Here is a 24800-nt window from a genome sequence, read left to right as displayed (position 1 = left end):
ATAGCTTTGATACCAAGATAATAATATATGTAAGATAATTGTATAATTTCCGTGTATTGTATTACATGAAGTAACTACAAGTTTTCCGAGAATGACTATTTGTAAGATATTACAATATCGATTACAATCAAATATAATCAATAAAATATGCACAATTGAAGAAAATACATGCATATTTAAAAGAGATATAGAGAATCGAGGGAAACATGGAGAATCTCCTAATTATTTCTAGCAATAGCAATCCTAAAATCATATCATCTTTGATTGAGTCTTGTCCATCAAATAACTAGCTTCTTCAAGCTACTAGCTTCAACGGACGGATCATAGCGTTATCTTCATGATCAAGTATCTGCATTACCATTTCGAACACAATGCATTTAGTTTTTCTCTACGTCGACATATACTTCCGATTATGTATTATTAAAATAAGGCAAGTAATGAGAAAAAGTTGTGTCCGAGTCTTACATGATAGTGATACACGTAGTTAGGTTCTGTGGTGGTGTCGAACGGATAGGGCGCATCGTTCTCAATCAAGTTGAACTTGACCACGATTGTCGTTTGGTACCCGGGCTTGATCTTCACCGTGTACTTCCTTGTCTTTTGGTACGAAGGTATCTTGAGCGACTTTCCCTTTGTGTGGCCCGTCACGTCGCATGCGATTGCGTCGTTCTTCTTAGTCATGCACGACTTGAAACTATCCAAATCCAACATCTATCGCACTTTGATCGCTCGAAACGATGCGAGAAACGATGCGAGATGGATGTGCAGCGGTTGGTTGTCCTCCGTCAAGTTGATCACCTCCCATATCTCGGTGCTGCCGCTTTTATAAGTCTCGATCACCGGATTTGTCAGTCTCTTCCCGTTAATGTACAAATGGGTGGGATCTCCGGTTGCACTCAGATATTCATAAAGCTCTATGTACCTATGAGAAGGACTATTTCATCAATTGATCCAAAAATTAAGGAAATGACGATTAATCTTTACGTGTGTTAAGAATCACATGCATCCGATCCATGCGTCAACATTCAATACATTTTAAGTGAATACCTCTTAACAGTTGCTTTTCGGGTTGTTGAGTAGACCTTCAAAGTTGGTGGCACCCGGGATATGTCTGGTGGGTTAGGGTTTCCTGACGGTACCACAAACTTCATTATCTCTCCGTTCAGCTTGTCAACCAAACTGCCACCGGGATAAGGGTATGGAGCGCCGTTCCTGAGCATTACTTCTTTCACCTCAGTCGTGAAGAAGTCAATGATGATGTCGGCGGTTTCCGACGGAGCTAAGAGAATCGATTTGGTGATCACCGGCGACGGCAAATAGGATGAATCAGTGGCGACCATGATGAATGACAAGCCATCGGTCAATGAGAATTTGTATTAGCACGCATTAGATGAATTGATTATGCGCAATCTGTATTTCTTACGTTGGACCTGGAGGTATGGCCAAGCTTTGCCGTTGACTATGATGGCACTGCGGAAGTACTCTGGCTGCCACTGCGGGTGTATGTTAGGGTTGTCTTCGGTGGAGTTCATGTACAAGATCCGTCTTCGGTGAAACTCTGGTCAAACACCATTAGATAGTGGTCAAAATCGGGCCCCGACGGGAGATCAAGCTCTGCGTCCAATGTCGGATCACGTATTACATAGGCACCAATCAGACTGGTTGGGAGGTTGACACGTGTTAGGCCGAGCGCGTGATCATGGTACCAAAGGTTTCTGGCATGTTGCATGTTGGGGTATGTGTAGGTCTTGCGAGTCCACTTTGGACCGGTCTCGTGAAAATGCGAGGTGAACCATGCGAGAGCGCTGTCGTCCGAGTCTGGCAGGTGGACCCCATCGTGGAGGTGGACGACTGTGGGGATGCCGCCGTGCTCGGGGATGGCCGTGGGGATGGTTGGGTCCCACAGGAGGATGTGGGATCTAGGGAGGAAATTGAGCCACGTCACCGAAGTGGGGACGCTTTGAAGTACTTCAATGGTTAGACCGGGCACGGTCGCAATTGCAGCGAATGTACCGTAGGCAAAGACAGTGGTGGCCGGTAAATCTTGAAGGAATTTTTGTACATAGACATAAAAATCATAAAATACACAAGTTACTGTATTGCTTGTTTGGTATCTATTTGTAAATTTAATTAACAATAATCATGTAACCAAGACTTACTGTATTACTTATTAATATCTATTTAAATTATAAGTTAGGGTCATTACCAAGCTTGGGTTCAACGGTTAACGTTCATAAACGCATATAGCATACAACTAAAAAAGAAATGAAAGCTTACCCATTTTTTCTCTTACATGCCGATGGTGAGATTTCCGGGAAGAAGCAAACCATCACGACTGGAGTAACCATAGAGCCTCGGCATTTGAGGGAGTTCATCCATGAACATGTCCAACGAAGGCGCTATCTTATGAAGGGCCGCCTCCGTGACTGGTGGTAGTGGGGCTTTGTGCTTCGATGTACCTCGACTTACTAAGCTTGCAACAGACACCAATAGGAGCAATTAACTTGATCTCCATTCTCCACCCATCTTCGTCTTCACTGAAAAAGAGATTAAGGTAGGAAGATTAAAGCCGCACATATTGTGATGATACATGTCAGTTCTCGATTTTCAGTCTTTTCCCAATCCCAATCCGTCTATGGATATGCATCACGTTTTCGATCAATCTCTACCAGACATATTGAACATTAACCAATCTATGATTAACTAATTAAGTTGCCGATTGATAGACACATGTTTTTTTTCGACCACCCTTTTGATTGGTGGGTTGCACAGTCATGGACATTATTGTCATTAAGTTTAGTTAATTTTGCATGCATGTGGATGTTGTCCACAACTTGTAACTTGCAAATCAGATGGCTGTTGGAGGAAATTATAGCCCATCTCAATATTCGCTATAAGTAGACGCTTGGTAAGGATACTATGCTCAGATGGCGATAAACTTAAACCCTAAACCAAAACTTAGTCATACTTTATGTATGTAGTTGAACCGAACCGACCCAGCCTCACCCGAATGACAACCCTAGATATAGCTGCACTTGGAGAATAGAGCGAGATCGATATTAACCTAAGTTGGTGAGTCCAATTTATGAGCTTGTACTCGAAAATAACTGACCCTATATAATCGAGAAAGAGAACCCTCTTGAGAATCAATGCACCTTGATGACAACTCTAGATATAGCTGCACTTGGAGAATAGAGCGAGATCGATATTAACCTAAGTTGGTGAGTCCAATTTATGAGCTTGTACTCGAAAATAACTCACCCTATATAACCGAGAAAGAGAACCCTCTTGAGAATCAATGCAAATACAAATGCAAATGCAAATGCTATGGAGAGAGAGAGAGAGAGAGAGAGAGAGAGAGAGAGAGAGAGAGAGAGAGAGAGAGAGAGAGAGAGAGAGAGAGAGAGAGAGAGAGAGAGAGAGAGAGAGAGAGAGAGAGAGAGAGAGAGAGAGACTTCAACTCACGTATGGATTTATACACTTGGAAAGCCACTGGTTTTTGTAATCCTTGGTTGGACATGACCAATCAATTTGACCCTGCCAACCAAAACGCGCGAGTTTCTTACATTTGATCCTGATTGGGTATTTTTCCTTGTGATTTGGTTGATACATACTTGGGTAGGTTCTATCGTTTCAATTATGCACATTATAAAAGCTAGGATTTCGCACATTGTGGTTGACAAGCAACTCGACTATGATAAGATTGAGTATTCCACGTATTTGGCACTTGCTATATTGAGCTTGCGGTGATGTTCAAAGGTCAGCTGAAGCACAAGAAGATATCTATGAAAAGTTCAAAGTAGATTAGCGATTAATTAATTAGTTTGATGGGTTCCTTTTTTATATTTATGAGCAAGGTCACTTGACGTTTAAATTCAAATTCCAATTGATTAAGAGTTTGAAAATTTGTTGGTTTTTGAACATCTTAGTCTTAGGGGTTAGTGACCTTCCAACCTCGGTATGCTGTTTTCACTCTTTCAATACATGCATCATCGAACTGCTTAAAACCATTGAATCCAACGTTATACCAATCACGTAATTTTGGTTAGCGTTCTTAATTAATTCAGAATACATCTTATAAACAGTTGATTGGGTTTAGTGTTTTTGCATCATCAAACTGCTTGGAATGATCGAGTTCAACGTTGTACCAGTTACGCTAAGTGGACTGTAGGAATTGGGGGAAAGAAGATATGCTGTGTCAATAAGATTAGCCTATGGTTAATGGTGGTTAGTGTTTTTTATTAATCTTTTTCGTCGGATTATGAATGATATTAGTAATACAATTGATGGGATTTAGTTGATTGTCTTGATGAGTAATCAGGTGGGTGATAGCCGACTACATTCCGAATCTTTATATGCACGAATGGACAAAAAGTCCTAAAGGCCAGTTTAGCAATAAACCTTTCAATTTTGCCAATTTGCTTCTAAACCTTTTCACTTTTTGCCAATTGAGTTCATCCGATTAATTTTGGTATGAAATCGCTAACGTGGACGCCAACCGTCTTATATGATATAGCCGGCGCTATGTGGACAATTTTTAATGATAATTTAATATTTTTTCGATTTTTATTTTTATTTTTGATTTTTTTTCCTTTTTTCTTTGGTTTTTATTTTTGTGCCGACGAGGTCACTGTCAACCCTCGCCGCCCACGATGGCCTCGTCCGTGGTCGGCCGGGCCGCGAAGGCCCTTGCCTAGATCTAGCGAGGGCCTTCGCGTCCTTGCCTGTGACCGGCGATGTGACATCCCAATTTTCGTCAAATCGATTAGCGAGCCACGAATGATCATATTGATGCCAACGAATGAATCATATTAGTTAATGTATTCCAAATGACCATTTAAGATAATTTAGGGACAATGGCCATTAATGTATGTCTTATGTGATTACTATATGCACCTATTATACATAACATTGGATACGATTGGAACCCTAATGTCCCTTATGCATGGCCGACCACCACCACTATCCCTTATTCCCTATTCTTTCTTCCATTTTTTCTCTTTGGCTTGAGTGAAATGTGTCACTTGGCCATAAAACAAGTGTCAAGAGCTAATGACACTTGTCTTTAGCCATGCAAGAAGATAAAACCAAAAAAGGGAAGCCAAAATTTCAAAGCATTTGAGGGGTGCTTGTTGAGTGTAACTTGATCAGCAAATTACTTGTGACATCCCGATTCTGGCTTACTTATTTTAATGTGCAGATAATAACATTTGGTTATGCTATTTCGCTTTAGCTATTGAAGAATAATCCTCGAGTGATTAATTCCTGATTTATTTACGTTTCTTCTGTGAATTATCGGTTTTGCGATAATTGTGATTTTGAGGTGTATGAGCTTTAAATAATTTCTGTTGATGTGGCGTGTGATCTAAAGGGCCTAGTGATGGTGGCGCCTTACATTTTTAGCTCATGTTGTCTATTAACTTGTAAAAAAAATTGACTCGCTGGCAATACCGTAATTTTCGGAAACTTCAGGGGTATTTCGGGAAAGAGGCCATTTATAAGTGAAATTTGATTTTCATTTGGAATTCATTGACCCCCTTCTTCACGTTGATTCTGCCACCACCATTCTTCTTCTTGTCTTTGATTATAACTTCTTTATTCTAATTTTCCCCATTATTTCAATTAAAAAAAGACAAAGCCAAAAGCATTTTGCCTCTCTCTCTCTTTTCACGCCAAGACTAACTGGCCATTACCCTCTCTCTCTCCTCATCACTTTATGAACTTCATTTGGATATTTTGGAGTTCAATTAATTGAGAAGTGATGATGATTTTTGCCAAGAAAGTCTCTCTTTCTCTCTCCTCCCCTTTCTTTCGGCAGAACCCATCCTTTGCCCTTCATTGTTCTTGTCTTATATCAATTGATATTACATTGGATAATGTTTTGGGTAGCATTGATTGAAAATTTGATGATGAGAATTGACTTTGTGACTCTCTCCTTCTTATCTTCTTTCTTCCTTCTCTTGCTCGCTCATTTCTTTTCTTCATCACCGAACAACAGCCTCCCTTACTCAATCGTGCTCTCTCCTTGTCCTCATTTTCTCATCATTTTGCTTCTTGAAATCTCGTCCGTTTCCTCTCCGTTGAAGCTTGGATTCCGGTGTACCGTGAGTAAGACGAAGGACGGAGTTTGCGTTTGTGTCTAAGGCGAGTATTCTCGCCATTTTTCTTCTTCTCAACCTTTTATGTTATGGTTAGAGGTGGAGCTTGGGTTGTGTGATATGTGTGAAGCCGACCGGTAGTCGTGCGGAACTTGTGATTGATGGTGGAAGCTTTGAAATGAAGTGGTTTGTGATAATGAGATTGTTTGCTTTAGAAATGATGGATAGATGTGTTTTTCCGTCAATTCGGAAATTCCATTGGTAGCCGACTATGTTGATGTTGCGGCTGGTGTTTATTTTGAGGAAGAGAAAATACTCGTTTCATGGTTAAATTGGCACGATGAGATCATTTAGTGGTTATGTATGTGAAAGACGAACGTGAATTGCTTGCATGGTTAGCTTTCATTGTTTACATGCTTCTACAACATTCTATATTTATTGTGAGCTAGTTGTGATGATCACAATGATGTGATTAATATTAGAATTATCAGTGATGTTGGGATTGAGATGGTACGGTTAGTAGTATTGCCGTGGATGTTCTGACTGATGGTTATTTCGACTAAAGTCGAGCATTGAAATTGGCATTTTACATTTTCATCATTTCATACATAAACATTACATGGTGAGGATTACGGTAAGGACCATCGGACGGAGAACCGATGATGCCCCGTGGGAGCCAGCGAGGGAAATCGGGAAGCTCAAGGTCGTATACCTTAAGGCCGTGCTTCGTGGTCTCGGTGGAAGATGCGCAAGTAAGTCGCATGACCTCAGAGTAGAAGCGAGATGCCTACTGCTATGTGGTCTACAGAAGATCAATTCTTAAAACTGATGGTTACTAAGGGAGTGGCATTCGCGGGAAATTAATGGGCATATCATATGCATATTATCATTATTCATATTATTATGGAAATCGATGATCTCGTGTAGACTCTTTAATCGTGATATAACTGTTTGAATAGAATAGCCATGGCTTGATTTACTTTATGAGTTTATCTCACTGTTGTTACTTTCCATGTTTTTCAAATCGTTAGCATGGCTTTCTTTCCGCCGACTAGACCTATCGCCACTTATGGTTTAGTTTTAGATATCAAGGGATCGTTTGTCGAGTGTCCCGATCCTGTTGTTCCTGGTGTGGTGTGAGAGCGCTATTCGACCACTGTTTGGGTCGATTGCTTTACTTCTTTGGGTCGTTTGCCGTATCGCTTTGTAGCATACTACTTTCGCTTGGATGGTCGCCTGAATGGACCTGTCCCCTTCCCATGCGAGAGTATGAAGAGGTTCGTGGCTGGTGATTGATCAGGCTAGGTGTTAGTGCAGCAGTCCCTTTTTGTTTAAGCTGCATCATGGCCGCTAGCTGGTAGTCTCCTAGGACTTTTAATGTGACAGCTTCAAGTCAGGCGTGGATGTGACTTTTTGTAGCTGGTAGAAGGAGTAGACTGAACCTCGCTCGCAGTTGTCATTTCCTTTGTGTTGTAATTATGCTTATCGCCTAAAGAAAAAGATAAATAAAAAGCTGTCCGTTATGTTCTTCTGATATCTCTGTTTGTATTGTTGTCTTCCGCTTGCGTTTTTAATCAAACCTGATAAATAACCCGAATAGTTTTTATGACGGCCTGGGACGTTATGGCTCGAGTTGGTATCGTCACATTACTGGTGCAATCCAGCCCAACTTGTGGCTATTAGTGGTGAGAGTGGACATAAGCTTGGAATCAAAGCCGAACCAACATATATCCTTGTGTGCAGTTGCTTATTCTTCTGTTTGTCATCTCTAGCATACAAGTGATACATTGCCTCTCATATAGCTGGCGTATTGTGATATCTTTTTGTTACACGCTGTTTTCCACCAAAGTTTTAAAATCTTCAAAAGCAACCTATTTAAACCCCTCCTCCCCCCTTTAGGTTGCATAGTTAGTCCCAACAGATGATATTTTTTGGCCTCCAGGGCATTACTTACAAACCACCTATACATCAAACTACACATAGGAGGCCAAAAAGTGCCATCCGCTCCTATCTCTACCGTAGTCAATCAAAAGTCCTCCTCTCTACTCCATCGTCCCCTTTACATGCAACCCAAAAGATACTCATTTCGCAACTCATACCTTCTCCAAATGCTTTGAATTTTTTTTTTATGTTGTAGAAATGAATGTCTCTAACAACCTTTGTGAAGAAAGTATATCCATAATTGAATTGGAAAATTTTACAAAAAATCGAGAAGACTCAAAGGTCGCTGATTTTACAATACAAGATGGGTTTAGCACGGTGAAAAACAGGGTCTTCGTGCCACCCACTTTAGCTTAAAAAAATGAATTTAAAGTATGTTATATTTCAAGATTTTGTGGTCAACTTTGATGAATAAAATTTCTCAAAATTTGGTCCACAAAATTCTCCATAAAAATGGAAAATAGAAGAGGTCCGATAGCTACTGTTCTGGAATTCAAAACCAAAGTCCAAGAAAACCACTCCAAATGGAACCCACGAAATCTTGTTCAATAAAACTCAATTAGAGGAGTCTAAACCTACATACAACCTCTATTTCGACCTTGATTCAGAATCTAGACCCATCATCTTCACATGCTACTCACTGTCCAGGTCTGGAATTTCATATGCAAGCACATACAAGATCAAAAATCACACATGTAATCAAGGAACATTCATCCACAGCACATCACAACTAATGTGACATCCACGATTTTGGCTATACGGAATGGCTATAGAACTGGCTCGCAAATTGTGGGAGAAATCGGCCATGGACCAATCCAAGGATAGGTCATAAATTGATCAACCCGATCGGAAGGGCAACCAGGGGTTCATCCATGGTCTGATCGAAAGATCAACTCTGGAATGATCAAAAGAATCGGCAGTGAATCAATCTAAGGACCATACAAGTTACTCAAGCTATTCGGCTATGAATCGACTTCTCGACCATAAGGGTTAGTCGTGGGATGGTCCTGAACCACCATGGATTGGTGGACGATCATGGGTAGATTCTGCGTGGTCTTATTTTGATCGCAAGTGGTTCCACACGGTTATATACCGATCGTGGATGACCATGGATCGATCCGTACGACCGTGTATGGGTCACGGAATGATCGGTCCCACGTAACTATATGATAACCGAGGGTCGTCTACGGACCAAGTATGCTTAGGGCCCGTTTGGTAACGTGCCAAATAGTGAAAATTTTTGTTCTTTTGTCCCCAGAAATAGTTTGGGAACAGAAATGCGTTTGGTAAACTTTTTATTCCTGGGCACATTTTTGCAAAAATTTGTGCCGAGAAACAGTTTTGGAAGAGAAACAAGAAGTAAAAAAAAGTTGCTTCTTGTTTCTCGGCACAATTTTGAGAATCAGTTTTTTTTCTTCTTTTTCTTTTTTTTCTTTTCTTATTTTGTGGTGTTGTTCTTCCCTGGCTGAGCCGGCCGCCGGCGATCGGCCACGACCCAGGGCCGGCGAGGGCGTCACGGCCCTCGCCGCTGGGCGAGGCGGCCTCGCCCATATCGAGCGAGGCCGAACCTCGCCGTCGGTCGCGACGGCGAGGTCGGCCTCGCCCGAGACGGCGAGGCTCGGCCTCGCCCGGATCCGCGAGGTCGAGCCTCGCCGTCGCGACCTACGGCGAAGCCGACCTCGCCGTGGGTCGCGACGGCGAGGCTCGGCCTCGCTCCCGGCGACGAGGGTCCAGCCCTCGCCCTCGCCGGCGAGGGCGACCCTCGCCTCCGCCGGCGGCCGGCGAGGGCCGTGACGCCCTCGCCGGCCCTGGGCTGTGGCCGGTCGCCGGCGACCGGCCACCGGCCAAAGAAGAAAAAGAAGGTAAAAAGAAAAAAAAAATAAAAAATTTAAAATATTATTAAAATATTATTTGGGAACAGAAATTTTGTGTAGTTACCAAACGCATTTCTGTTTTTTTCTACTCTAGGAATAGAAATTTTGGACAGTTTATCAAACGCCTTCAAATACTCAGAAATTGTTTTCGGGCACAGAATAAAAAAAAATCATTTCTGTTCAGAAATAGCTCCCGGGCACAGAATGGTATTCATGCGCACCCTTAGCCATAGACTGGTCATAGACTAGCCATGGGACACTTGGACGGGTCATGGACCGATCATGGATCGATCACGGATTGATTCGACGACCTTGCCAAATGGGTCATGTGCCTAAGCCATGTGCCAGGCCATGTGCCGGGCCACGAGCCGGCTATGTGCCTAACTTGGACCCTCCCGTAAGGTCGAAGGCCAGCCTAAGCACTGGCCATGTGCCGTTCGGCCTGTGGATTCTACGGATGGGCCGCGTGCCAGATCGCGCACGGGCCATACGCCAGGTCTGCACGGGCCATGCGCCCGGTCTGCATGAGCCGTATGCCCGGTTTGACAGGCCACGCCCCCGGTCAGTGTCGGCCATTGTGCCTTTGACATGGGCCACCGACCTAGTCATCCAAAACAACTTTGGCCATGACTCGTCACTTCCGATGGTGACTCGACTACGAACCTCGGTTTAGTAGACATGGTCAATTGTGGATGAACAGGAGGCACTCATACCTGATCATGTTAGCACTTCCTTTGGCCTAGTTCTCATGTTAGCCTTATTCTTTGGAAAATGGACAAAATAGAAGATTCTAGAGAGAAGGGCTTGTCTTGAAGAGCAAGTTAGAGGTAAGATCAAATCCTAAGCTCATGATTACACCAAATCTAAGCATTAATAAGGGAGGGTGGTCACCTAGCTTAGGTGTCTCCTACATTATTACACTTTATTAATGTTAGGATGATTCACACCCTAAGTGGCCCAATGAGAAGAAAGTAAGTGTGCACCTAATGCTTAGGCTTGCCACCTTTTCTTGCTAGGCTAGCCAACTCATCAAAATAGGTTTGCCACTTTAAGGAATTTTATTGATCCAAATGGAAGAGTAATGATGAGGTTGAGGCCTATAAATAGAGAAGCCCCCTCTTGCACCATTTGCTCACCATCCCACCATCACCACTCTCTCTCTCCCTCACGCCCTCACTCTCTCTTGGCCGCCCTCTCGATTTCGGTTGTGCCCGTGTCTTGCTGTATCCTTGCCGCGCCCCTTGCCACTCGGCTCACCCCTAGGCCACACATGGCCACGACCTTGGAGGGTAGTGAGTAGACTTACTAAACCTTGGCTAAGGTGTTGTGTTGCGTTGTTGGGCGAATCATGTATTTGTGGGGCTTGCATGAATTATGTGATTTTTGAACACTTGATATAGCTTGCCATGCTTGCATTTACATTTGTAAGGTTTGCTCATGTGTTTGGCATCATGCTTGAGAGCACGCCCGGATCATGAACGAGTCTTGCTTGGTTCGGATCGGCGTCAAGGCGTATTGAAACGAGTCTTGCTTGGAGGGTCGGTATTGAGGCGTACCAATCTAAGCCTCGCTTGGTGTAAGTCGGCGCCATGACCAATCGGTTCGGTCCACGAGCTTGGTTTCGTGCCCGGCCTGACTTAAGACTTTAAAGGTAATATGGCATGATACACACTTCGTGTGAAGTACTCAAGTTGGTATGATGCTTATTAGCATGGTCGCACGAGGGAAAAGAATAGCTATCGCCCTTGATTAGGGACGTTGCCGATCGATTTCGGATGAATAGCCATTGCCTTTGATTAGGGGACGTTGCCCAATTAAGTTCGGATGAAAAGCCGTCACCCTTGGATTATGGGACGTTGCCCGGAGAATTTTGGGAAGAATCGTACCAACGGTTGAGATAATAAATCCGTCGTGTACATGCTTTTGGTTGAGATGTTGTTGCTTGAATAGAAAGGTAAGTTGAGATCATCTTATGCACAAAAACGAGTGTGTTTGAAGCATATTTGCTATTGATTTGCTATCATTGATGTGGTTATGACACGTGCTTTGTTCGATGGCAAGGCGTCATCCTATCCAAATTTTAATGAGTTTTACTTACTGAGTCCTTGACTCACTCCGTTGTTTTTTAGATTTGCAGGCATTGAAGTCTCACATCAGTTTTGGGAGCTGTGGTCACGCTAGAGGAGATAGGAATTTCCCTCAGCCTACGCGGATACATGTAGTGTGTTGAAAAGGGAAAAAAGCCAATAGAAAGCGGCTTATAGAATACACTTATGTAATAAATATGTTATCCTGTAAATAAAAGATTTGCTCATGGTGTTTGTCTTAACCCCGTTGTTTGTTTGATTGTCCTGAGTTTATGCTTCCGCTTGTTCGTAACGATAAGAAAAAATTGAACGGGACGTCATGCTCTTAACGAGAAGATAAAAGAAACAGGACGGCAACGCGCCTGTAACGTCGCATTAATAACCCCGAGGTGAGGAAGTGACATCCAGCTTTGGTATCAGAGTAGGTTTCCCTTCTAGTAAGTGCCGTTCGGGACGGCTTGTGACTACCCGGTCCGATGAGGGTGAGGAGTGGCGCGGGGGCCATAAGACCTGATCAAGGAGAAGTTTTAACAAAAGTGGCGCCGGGGCAATAAATACCTGATTATTGAGCGGCTTTTGATAGAGGTGGCGCCGGGGCAAGAAGCCTGATCATTGAGCGGCCTCTGGGTAGAAGTGGCGCCGGGGTATACACCTGATCATTGAGCGGCTTTTAAATAGAAGTAGCGCTGGGGTGATAAATGCCTGATCATTGAGCGGCTTCTAAATAGAAGTGGCGCCGGGGCCAAGGCTTGATCATTGAGTGGCTCCTGGCAGGCTTCTAGGACGGTGTAGGGGATAGGAGTGGACCGAACTTTGCATTGAATGAGGGAAAACGGTTCTAAAATTAAAATGCGGGGTTTATTACGGGAGTCATAAGATGCGCTAAGAGTCATGGGATAGTTAGCTAGAAAGAACATTCTATGCATGTGATTGCTTGTTCGATAGATTTCTCTAACACGACCGACCCTTTATTGTGGTTGTAGATAAAGCTTTCTTGGCATCTTTATAGTTGTCCTATTAGTTGACAAACATGAGTACTCAGGATCAAGTGACTACGAGAGGAAAGTCGACTTAGGGCCAGTCAAGTTCGAAAGGAAAGTCCAAAGAGGACTGCCGACTGGACGGAATTCTGCAAGCTCTTACGACCTTTGGAGAATTAATGGGCCAGCACGTTCAGTAGCAAGTAAACTATGTTGCTAGAAATGCCACAACAAATGGAAATGGAAACGGAAATGATGACCATACGATGCATGGGTTTGGTTGAACAATTTCTGAAGTTACGACCCCCAAGATTTGTCGGGACAGGAGATCCCGAAGAAGCTGAGTTATGGATCGATGAACTGCAGAAGATATTTGCGCTTCTAAGGTGCTCTGAAGAAGAAAAGATGACTTTGGTGGTGTACAAGTTATAAGGTAATGCTAGTCACTGGTGGAAGGTGATGAAGGAAATCATATTTCCAGAAAATGCTGCTGTAACTGGGAATGCTTTTGTCGAAGGATTCAACGGAAAATACTTTTTCGAGTGTGCTCGTGATCGGAAAATGGCAGAGTTTCTACAACTCCAGTAACGGAATATGACCGTTGATCAATACGAAGCCAAGTTTGCAGAGCTATCAAGGTACGCCCCTAAACTGATTGAAGATCCAATGGAAAGGGCAAAAAGGTTTTGAGATGGCCTGAGACCGGACATCCGAAGTTAACTAGTGCCGTTGAATCTCATGGATTACAACGAACTGTACGAACGAGCCCAGCTAATAGAGAAAGATTCCTTGGAAAAAGCTACCACCGCAACTAACCAAGGAAAGCCTTATCATCCAGCCTCTCAATCCAACCAGCGTCATGACAAGAGGCCGATGCCGGGACGAAAACGTTTCTTCACTCCCAACAAGAAGATAAAAAATCAGAAGCCGATCTCTGCTGCAGGGGATGCCTGCCGTAATTGCAAAAGGCGTCATGGAAATGCTCTGTGCCCAATATGAATGGGAGCATGTTTTGGTTGTGGTCAACAAGGCCACAGCATAAAGGACTGCTCGCAACAACGGCAAGTGATGCAGCAGCAGTAGCCACAAACGATTCAACGAGACGGAGTTTCATCGCATGATAATCATCCTCTAGCTCAAGGAAGAATTTATGCAATTACTCAAGAGGAATCAGAAAACTCCGAGACCGTTATTACGGAGACTTGATAAACCGGGTGATTGGAACTGTACTTGTACCATCTTGTCATAGTGTTTATGGATGACATTTTGATGTACTCGAAAGGTCCAAGTGAGCATAAGCAATATTTAAGGATGGTGCTGCAAACACTCCGAGCACGTGCACTATATGCCAAATTCAACAAGTGTGAATTTTGGCTTAATTGCATAGTATTTCTAGGCCACGTAGTGATTAACAATGAATAATAATCAGAGTGGCGCAGCGAAAGTGTGGTAGATCCGGCCAAAAGGGAAGCAGTGATAAATTGGTCAAGGCCAACAACAGTGACTGATGGTTAGACAGAAAGAACCATCCAGAAATTGGAAGACATGTTACAAGCCTGTGTCATTGATTTCAAAGGTAGTTGGGATGAGCATCTACATCTCGTCAAGTTTTCATGTAATAACAGTTACCAGCAAAGCATTGGCATGGCTCCGTTCGAAGCATTATATGGTCGAGCTTGCAGAACTCCAGTCTGTTGGAATGAGGTCGGGGACAAGAAGATCGATGGTCCAGAGTTAGTACAACTTACAGTAGATGCATTGCAGGTGATTAGGAACAAACTTAAGAATGCCCAAAGTAGGCAGAAAAGTTATGCGGATAGACAAAGAAAGCCTTTAGAGTTTCAAGTCGGCGACCATGTTTTTCTCAAGGTGTTGCCTATGAGAGGTGTGTCTCGTTTTGAGGAAAAGGTAAGTTAAGCCCAATGTACGTATGACCCTTTTTAAATCTTAGAAAGGATTGTGAATGTAGCCTATCGGTTGGCATTGCTACCAAAAACTTGCTCAAATACATAATGCTAACTTGCTCAAATACATAATGTTTTCCATGTATTAATATTACGTATGAGCCAATTTGGCACACGTGATAAACTTCGAAGAGATCGAAGTAGGCGACAAAGGGTCTTATATTGAGGAGCCGGTGTGGATCGTGGACAGAAGAGAGCAAGTAATAAGAAGTAAGGCCATTCCCCTAGTTAAGGTCCAATGTCAACACCACGGAATAGAAGAGGCAACATGGGAAAGTTAAGAGGCCATGAAGCGCAAGTACCCATATCTATTCTAAGGATCATGTATGTTTTGAAATTTCGGGGACGAAATTTTTTTTAGGGGGGAAGAGTTGTGACATCCACGATTTTGGCTATACGGAATGGCTATAGAATTTGCGTGCAGATTGTGGGAGAAATCGGCCATAGACCAATCCAAAGATAAGTCATGGACTGATCAACCCGATCGGAAGGGCAACTAGGAGATCAACCATGGTTTGATCGAAAGATCGACCTTGGAATGATCAAAGGAATCGACAGTGAATCAATCTAAGGACCATACAAGTTACTCGAGCTATTCGGCCATGGATCGACTTCTCGACCATAAGGGTTGGTCGTGGGATGGTCCTGAACCACCATGGATTAGTGGACGATCATGGATAGATTTCACGGGGTCTTATTTCGGTCGAGGGTGGTTCCGCACGGTTATGTATCGATTGCAGACGACTATGGATCGATCAGTGCGACCGTGTGTGGGTCACGGAATGATCGATCCCACACAACTACATGACAATCGAGGGTCGTCCATGGACCAAGTATGCTTAGCCATGGACCAGTCATAGACTGGCCATGGGACACTTGGACGGGTCACGGACCGGTCGTGGATCGGTCGCGGATTGATTCGACGACCTTGCTAAATGGGTCATGTGCCTAAGCCGTGTGCCAGGCCATGTGCCGGGCCACGAGCCGGCCATGTGCCTAATTTAGACCCTCCCGTAAGGCCAAAGGCCAGCCTAAGCGCCGGCCATGTGCCGTCCGGCCTGTGGACGCTGCGGATGGGCTGTGTGCCAGGTCGCATACGGGCCATGCGCCCGGTCTGCACGAGCCGTGCGCCCGGTCTACACGAGCCGTGTGCTCGGTTTGCTAGGCAACGCACCCGGTCAGTGCCGGCCATTGTGCCTTTGATATGGGCCACCGACTTAGTCATCCAAAACAACTTTGGCCACGTCCCGTCACTTCCGATGGTAACTCGGCTACGAACCTCGGTTTGTAGGCATGGTCAATCGTGGATGAACACGAGAAACTCATACCCGATCAAGTTAGCACTTCCTTTGGCCTAGTTCTCATGTTAGCCTTACTCATTGGAAAATTGACAAAATAAAATGTTCTAGAGAGAAGGGCTTGTCTTGGAGAGCAAGTTAGAGGTAAGATCAAATTCTAAGCTCATGATTACACCAAATTTAACATTAATGAGGGAGGGTGAGTCACTTAGCTTAGATGTCTCCTACATTATTACACTTCATTAATGTTAGGATGATTCACACCCTAAGTGGCCAAATGAGAAGAAAGCAAGCGTGCACCTAATACTTAGGCTTGCCACACCATCTATTTCGGCTTGCCACCTCTTCTTGCTAGGTTAGCCAACTTATCAAAATAGGATTGCCACTTCAAGGAATTTTATTGGTCCAAATGGAAGAGTAATGATGAGGTTGAGGTCTATAAATAGAGGAGCCCCCTCTTGCACCATTGGTTGACCATTCTACCATCACCACTCTCTCTCTCTCTCTCTCTCTCTCTCTCTCTCTCTCTCTCTCTCTCTCTCTCTCTCCTTCACGCCCTCACTCTCTCTTGGCCGCCCTCTCTAACTCGGCCGTGCCCTTGCCACGCCCGTGCCCGTGTCTCGCTATATCCTTGCCGCGCCCCTTGCTGCTCGGCTCACCCTTAGGCCACACACGGCCACGACTTTGGAGGGTAGTAAGTAGACTTACTAAACCTTGGCTAAGGTGTCGTGTTGCGTTGTTGGGCGAATCATGTGTTTGTGGTGCTTGCATGAATTATGTGGTTTGTGAACACTTGATATGCTTAAGAGCATGCTTGGATCATGAACGAGTCTCATTTGGTTCGGATCGACGTCGAGGCGTGTTGGAATGAGCCTTGCTTGGAGGATCGGTATTGAGGAGTACCGATTCAAGCCTCGCTTGGTGTAGGTCGGTGCCATGACCGGTCGGTTCGGGCCACGAGCTTGATTTTGTGCCCGGCATGACTTAAGACTTTATAGGCAACATGGCATGATACACACTTCGTGTGAAGTACTCAAGTTGGTATGATGCTTATTGGCATGGTCGCACGAGGTAAAAGAATAGCCGTCGCCCTTGATTGGGGGCGTTGCCCGATGGATTAGGATGAATAGCCGTTGCCTTTGATTATGGGACGTTGCTTGATTAAGTTTGGATGAAAAGCCGTCACCCTTGGATTAGGGGACGTTGCCTGAAGAATTTCCGAAAGAACCGTACCAACGGTTGAGATAATGAATCCCTTGTGTACATGCTTTTGATCGAGATGTTGTTGCTTGAATAGAAAGGCAAGTTGAGATCATCTTATGCACAAAAACGAGTGTGTTTGAAGCATCTTTGCTATTGATCTGCTATCAATTGATGTGGCTATGACATGTGCTTTTTTCGATGGTGAGGCATACTCCTATCCGGAGTTTAGTGAGTTTTACTTACGGAGTCCTCGACTCACTCCGTTGTTTTTCAGATTTGTAGGTATGGAAGTCTCATATCAGTTTTGGGAGCTGTGGTCACCCTAGAGGAGATAGGAATTTCCCCTAACCTACGCGGATAAATGTAGTGTGTTGAAAAGGGAAAAAAACCCGTAGAAAGGGGCTTGTAGAATACACTCATGTAATAAATATGCCATCCTGTAAATATAAGATTTGCTCATGGTATTTGTCTTAACCCCATTGTTTGTTTGATTGTCCCGAGTTTATGCTTCCGCTTGTTCGTAACGATAAAATAAAATTGAACGGGACGTCATGCTCTTAATGAGAAGATAAAAGAAATGGGACGGCGACGCGCCTGTAACGTCGCATTAATAACCCCGAGGTGAGGATGTGACAACTAAAACCAAGCATGAAAAGGGATCAATAGGCTTAGAATCAAGATGTTTCCCTTGCCTTAGTATTCTCATGAGTTCTACGTGCGTCCTTGGTAAGCTGGCCGTGGCCTTCTAGGACCGAAAAATGGAAGAAAGTGGAGCTGAATATGAAGATGTAGCTGGAATTGGAGATGGCGGTGGAAGGGAATGAGGGTGGGGAGTCGGCCGAACCAAAGGGAGGAGGAAAGAAAACGAAATATTGGCTTCCCCTTTTTGGTTTTATCTTCTTGCATGGCTAAAGACAAGTGTCATTAGCTCTTGACACTTGTTTTATGGCCAAGTGATTCATTTCACTTAAGCCAAAGGGCAAAAATGGAAGAAACAATAGGGAATGAGGGATAGTGGTGGTGGTCGGCCATGCATAGGAGACATTAGGGTTCTAATCGTGTCATATGTTATGTATATTAGGTGCACATAATAACCACACAAGGCATACATTAATGGTGATTGTCCCTAAATTATCTTAAATGGTCATTTGGAGGTCGCGATGGTCTTGCCTAGGGCCTTCGCGGCCCCGCTGGTCGCAAGTGAGGTTCATCGGCACATGAAAAAAAAAGGACAAAACAAAGGAAAAAAGGAAAATAAAATATTTCAAAAAAAATTGAAAAAATATTTCTTGCTGACTGTGTCACGTAAGACGGCCAGCGTCCACATCAGCGATATTAGGCCAAAATTCGATAGATGGACTCAATTGACAAAAAGTGAAAAAGTTTAGGACTTAATTGATAAAATTGAAAGGTTTATGACTGAATTGGTAAAAGTGCAATAGGTTTAGGACTTTTTTGAAAATTTCCTCCCTATTTTTGACTTGCCATTCATATTTGTTTTCTTATTTTTGCCATAAATATGTGTTCTTGATTAATTGATGGAGCGTGATTGAATTTTCTTAATGAACCATAAGGTTCTGCAAATAACAAATTTTCTTTATGGCTCTTAACTTTTTAATTTAAAACATTCATTTTGATACCAAAGCTAGTCCAACTCTTGTGTATAAAAATTAAAAGCAGAAGCAAAATAAAGACACCTACTTCTTCACAATTTCTAGCTTACAATTTTTTTTTATATTTATTAGGATGTAAAATAGGATGCACGGACCTGAATTGCTCCATGCGGATGGGATGAGGAGTGGAAATCGCCGTCACCCGATTTAGATTAGTCGAGTTTTAAAAAAAGTCTCGAACATTTCATTATTAGGCAAAGAAAATGGCAACGGTGTCTTTAACCAATATTTTTCTAGCAAATACTTGAGTATGTGTGGTCAAGAGGGTACTGTCACTTTTCAAAGAGTGACGGTACCGTCCTCCAAGCATTTCTTTATGTAATACTCGACCAAAAAAAAATATATGTAATACCAAGTCAACACTAGCTTTCACTACTAGTATACAACGTTGATACTTAAGGTTTGATTTATTTATTTTTGGAGTTATTTATTTATTTATTTACATTTCCTCGCAAGCAAGATGGTACATAGAAAAATAAGGACCTTAGTCCAAGAAAATGGGGGCAAGCAAGCCATGCCGGATGTTATGACCACTTCTTAGCTATTCTACAATGATTGGGTTTGAGTCACTTGGTAATTAAAAAAAATGTATATCATGAAAAACTCCAAATTGGTACATTTATGATGAACTTATTTCAAATTAATTTTTTGACCACAAAAAATCCTAAACTGGTACACTCGTGATAAATTTACACCAAACTAATCTTTTGACCACCAAAAACCCTAAACTGATATACTTGTGACAAATTTACGCTTCATTAAATTGAATTAATACCAAGAAAAATTATAAATTAGTAAATCTGTTACAAACAGAGGGGTAAAACCCTAAATTGGTCCATGCGTCAATTGTCGCATGTCATCCAACTCAGCAATTTGATGGTAAAATTTAACAGAAACTAATGAAGGAGAAATTTATCATAGGTGTACAAGTTTGAAATTTTTGTGGTAAAAAAATTAGTTTAGAGTGAATTTGTCACATGTGTACGAATCTAGGGTTTTTTGTGGTATCAACCCTTAAAATTAAAAAACCCTTAATAACTACCACTGCGCCTGAATTACTTATATATAAGAAATTTTCGTTCGGTATATCTCTAAACTATATTATTATGTAAAACAAAGACGACCTCCTATTTTTAAGGGATCACAATCTTTTTTTTCCCAAAAATATCATCAATTAATTATCTGATAACGATTGTGTCAATGGACGGGTTCGTAAATTAATAATGCTGTTTGATCTCTCTGGACTCGTGTACTTCAATTTTGAAATTTGAACATTTTCTCTTTATACACGTGTGTACGATTTCTTCGTATCGTGTCGATAATATTTTTTCTGTTATTTAACTATACATATATAGAATATTGCAACATTGTTTGAATATCAACTTTATTTCAAATTCGAAACGCTATGTTTTTTTTTTTTTTTTTTTGGTAACCGAGGTGTCCGGGCCAGCTTGCGCGCACCTCGACTATTCCTCGGAGGAGACTAGCACAGCAACCCACCGCCATGGCCCCCCACTTAAATCACAAGTGCTCAGTTGGGGAATCGAACCTGGGACCAGTGCGCCTAACCACACAATCCCAAGTATGCCCTAACCAACTGAGCTACTCATGGGTGGGTTTCGGAACGCTATGTTTAGACTATTACATAAAATATTTATTTCGACCATGTTGAGAGACATGACGAAAGTCTTGTACAATTCACCCCGCCGCCGCCAACGTCCTTCGACACCGCCCGCGGAGCCACTCGCTAGGCTTTATATCGTGTCTATCACCACCCTCCCACTCCCCAGCAACGGCCGCCGTTGAGATGTCGACGGGCTCTAAGTGTTCCCCAAGGCCTCGACCACCATCGAGGTGGCGGCGAGCCGAGTCTAGAGATGTGTCTCCATATCTGGAGGCTCAACCCCTCCCACTCCAGATCTGAACGAATCGAGATCTGGACTCATCTCTCTCGAGGAGCGGCTCGGCAACGGCGATGAGGGAAAGGCTCAAAGCGCTACACCAAGGTCGAAGCAGGCGTTGGGCTCCGAGTCGTTGAGCTCGGCATGTGATGGGGGGAGATGAGGGGTGACGTGAGAGCAGGGAGAGGACAAACACAAGACCAAAGAGCGAAGAGTGAGGTATGTGCGCTGTCGTCATCAGCGCCGGCTTGGTGGCGGTGCTCACCATGGCCGTCGTCGGTGTGGGGGCCGAGGACGATGAGGGACGCAGCTGCCTATGGGGCTGTGCTGAGAGAGGGTAGGGGTGAGTTAGATTTTAGGAAAAAAAAAAACAAACGTGTGTTGACAAAGTAAGGATTAAAATAAGTTGGACCAAGTGGCACGATATCGTGATTTGGACAGATGATGGGAACAACCTACATCCGACACAAGTAGTCCTTCTTTGCCTCTGGTTCATTGCCTCGTGCAGTAAGTCATCTCCGTAAGCTTCGCGCCTTCAGCCATCAAACCTCGAAGCAAGAATATTGACTATTGGGATAATGAATGCATGAAAATTTTTGATGCTCGTGATAAAGTCCGATGTTGATTCCACATTGGTATTCTTAGTGTTTCTTGCACGTTCGTGCAAAAGAAAAAAGTCCAATCTTGTGAACCAGATCCAATGTCTTCGTCCAGTATTATTGCAGTTAAAACCTCCCAAGAGAAGTCCCCGATACAGCTGGTGCATACATATTTAAAGGGGCGAGAAAGAAATTTGCTGCTTGAGCCATACGGGGCTTTGCATATTTATTTTGCATCACAGTCAACCTTACAACCTGAAAATCAAAGCTACATCTTGCAAGAGAAGATCCCCTTCTTCAGTGAACGAGCTTCATAGGACGGATCATCGCATTGTCTTCGTGATCAAGAATCTGCACAGGTGTAGATCATCAATCATATCACAAGCCTTCAAACAAAATAATACAAAACCCTACTCTGAAAACAAACGGAAAAGAACAATGGAGTAAAGGAGTTTCGAAGTCAAAAAACGATCATGCGTGATTGAATTTAAGCGGAGCTTTACGTGGCAGTGATAAACGTAACCAGGCTCCGCAGTCGCGTCGAACGGGTACATTGTGTACTCGTCGTCAACCACGAAGAACTGCACCACGAGCGTCGTCTTGTACCCGGGCGCCATCTTCACCACGTTCTTCCATGTCCTCTCTGTGAGCGGCACGTCCACCAGCGGGCCCGTCGCATGGCCCGTGATGTTGCACGAGATGGCATTGTTCAGCTGGGTCATGCACGAGGTGAACCCGGCCAGGTCCACCAGCTGCTGGATCTTCACGGCCTGGAATGCAGCCAAGTGCATGTGAAACGGGTGGTTATCCCCCGTCAAGTTGATCACCTCCCAGATCTCCGTGGACCCAACTCTCGGAGTCTCCGTGACCGGGTCCTCGAATCTCAAACCGTTTATATACAGATGGGTTGAAGTGCCGGCCGGAGTTAGGTACTCATAGAGTGTAATGTACCGGGTGGTGTGGGCCATGCCGATGGCATTTGAGGCTACCGGGTAAGTTTTTAGCTTCGGAGGGACATGGGAATGGTCAGTTTGGCACGGAGGCCCGGGTTGGATGATTAATTTCATGACCTTACTGTTTAGCTGATCCACTGGATTGCCGGACGGGTATGCGTACGGCGCGTCGTTGGTTAGGATGATCTCATTCGCTGCTGTCTTGGAGAAGTCGACCACCACGTCGGCACCCTCGGATGGGCCCAACAGTATCGTCTGGGTGTCCACCGGGTTCGGGAGGTAAGACCCATCCGACCCGATCTGGGTGAAAGTCAAATTGTTGGTCAAGGAGAGGTGGTAGTACCTGGCGTTGGACGTGTTGATTATGCGGAACCTGTACCTTCTGCGCTGGACTTGGAGGTACGGCCAGGCCTTGCCGTTGACTATGACAGCGTCGCCGAAGTACTCCGGCTGCCACTGGGGATGGATGGTGGGGTTATCTCCGGTGGAGTTCATGTATAGTGAACCGTCCTTGTTGAAGCTTCGGTCAAAGATCATGAGGACGCGGTCAAACATAGGACCGAGAGGGAGGTTCAACCTGGCGTCCAGGGAGATGTTCCTTATAATGTAAGGCGCGATCAGGCCGGCCAAGAGGTTGACACGCGTTAGTCCCAAGGCGTGGTCGTGGTACCAGAGGTTGCCGGCGTGCTGCGTGTTCGGATAGGTGTAGGTTTTCTGGGTCCACGTGGGCCCCGTCTCGGCGAAATTGGCGGTGAACCAGGCCAACGTGTGGCCGTCCGACTGCGGCGGGCTGATCCCGCCGTGTAGATGCACCACGGTTGGGACGCCCCCGTTCTTGGGGATGGCCGTTGGGATGGTCGGATCCCACGGGAGGATGTGGGATCGAGGGAGGAAGTTCTGCCATGTCACGTACGTAGGCACATTTTGGATGGCCTCAATGGTGGGGCCGGGTACGGTGGCTTTCGCTGCCGATGTACCGTATGCAAATACAGTAGTGGCGGGTAAATCACGATGGAATTTCTGCTAATCAAATAAATTCAATGAGCAAATGATGGTTTTAATATTGATTTAGTCATTTGAACATAATCACGCATAAAAGTTGTTAGTAGGGACACATAATTTTAAGTCGAGAGGGACAAGTTTTAAAATCAGATCCCCCCCCCCTTTTTTTTTGGGGAGAATGTATTTTATATAATCGTTACACCGTATAGCAATGACACGTAACGTGAAAAAATAATAAAAAATTAGAGATTTATTACACACATGGCACCAAATAGGATAAAAATATATTCATTGCACTGCAAGTGGTGATTAATTGGTGCCACCACCTCAAAATTGGGATATTGTGTTACCATAATAGAAAATACTTTCTCGACAGCGAGAGACGTACCCATGTTGTCTCGTACATGCCAATGGTGAGATTGGTAGGTCGAGGCACTCCGTTGACCATGGTGTAACCGAAGAGCTTGGGGATCTGTGGGAGTTCATCGACATACATCTGGAGAGAAGAGGCCACTTGGAGCAAGGTTGCGGCCGTCACCGAAGGCGGCGGAGGTGTTTGGGCCTCCGTCGTGGCCCAACCCACGAGAATCATCGAGAGGACCCAAACAGATAACGTCCCAGTGTTCATTTGTTCAATGGTCTCAGGTCGTCCCTCAAATGTGCCCTAATGCAATGGATTCCATGTGAAAATTAGAGTCGTTTTCCATCTAGAGTAACCCTAGATGTCATACCTTACTATGCGGATGCAATTCTACCCGACGCACATAAACGGGACAATCTGAGTTAGATCCGTGAAATTAATTGAACCGGAATGTTCGGATATGTCAAATTATTCAAAAGAGGCAACATTAAGGCGATTAGAAGGGGTCTGGTATTTCCAATCACGCGTACGAGAGTCCATAACGAGAGAAGTAAGAATTAAAAACAACGTACGTAATCATACATACCTAAACAGTGGGATAGAACGTGCTCACCTAATTGATCATCCACGAACGATACCAATGCATTCTAAATGTGGGAAATGGGAGTGATAATGGGCATGATGCAAGTCAAAGAAAACGGCACTGCTTACCTGGTATGTATCTCTATCAACCAAGCGAGGGCGAACCCAAAAGGAAGAAGAAAAAGAGAGAGAGTTCGTGTGGCGGGCACGAGATGGGACGGTGATATACTGGAATGGGGGTTCACCTCAGTCTCCTTTTATTTAACCGAACGAAAGAATCTCAA

The 24800-nt window shown here is 44.0% G+C and overlaps 1 protein-coding gene and 1 pseudogene across 1 annotated transcript; both read right to left on the bottom strand.

Annotated features, from left to right (window-relative positions):
- Positions 1-295: 295 nt before the first annotated feature.
- LOC115676587 (multicopper oxidase LPR1 homolog 1-like) lies at positions 296-2592 on the bottom strand (annotated as a pseudogene).
- A 19323-nt stretch (positions 2593-21915) lies between these two features.
- Positions 21916-24201, bottom strand: LOC115676588 (multicopper oxidase LPR1 homolog 1-like). The gene is made up of 3 exons (XM_030599539.1): positions 23962-24201; positions 22122-23591; positions 21916-21969 (listed from the first exon to the last, which is right to left on the bottom strand). Exons 1-3 carry the CDS (start codon positions 24199-24201, stop codon positions 21916-21918), a joined length of 1764 nt encoding a protein of 587 aa, XP_030455399.1.
- Between the last annotated feature and the right edge of the window lie 599 nt (positions 24202-24800).

This window comes from Syzygium oleosum, unplaced genomic scaffold (assembly GCF_021117445.2).
Source record: "Syzygium oleosum isolate NSW1041296 unplaced genomic scaffold, Sole_v2.1 Sole_v2.17, whole genome shotgun sequence".
In the NCBI taxonomy this organism is placed as follows: Eukaryota; Viridiplantae; Streptophyta; class Magnoliopsida; order Myrtales; family Myrtaceae; genus Syzygium; species Syzygium oleosum.
The sequence above is the reverse complement of the archived record's forward strand: the minus strand, read 5'-3'. Positions and strand labels throughout refer to the sequence as shown.

Bases quoted from the DNA above. Each gene is read 5' to 3' on its own strand.
- LOC115676588 (XM_030599539.1), bottom strand. From the start codon at position 24,201: ATGAACACTGGGACGTTATCTGTTTGGGTCCTCTCGATGATTCTCGTG. The intron at 23,592-23,961 runs GTACGTCTCTCG...TTTGATTAGCAG, and splicing joins GCATGTACGAGACAACATGG to AAATTCCATCGTGATTTACC. The intron at 21,970-22,121 runs GTAAAGCTCCGC...ACACCTGTGCAG, and splicing joins GTTACGTTTATCACTGCCAC to ATTCTTGATCACGAAGACAA.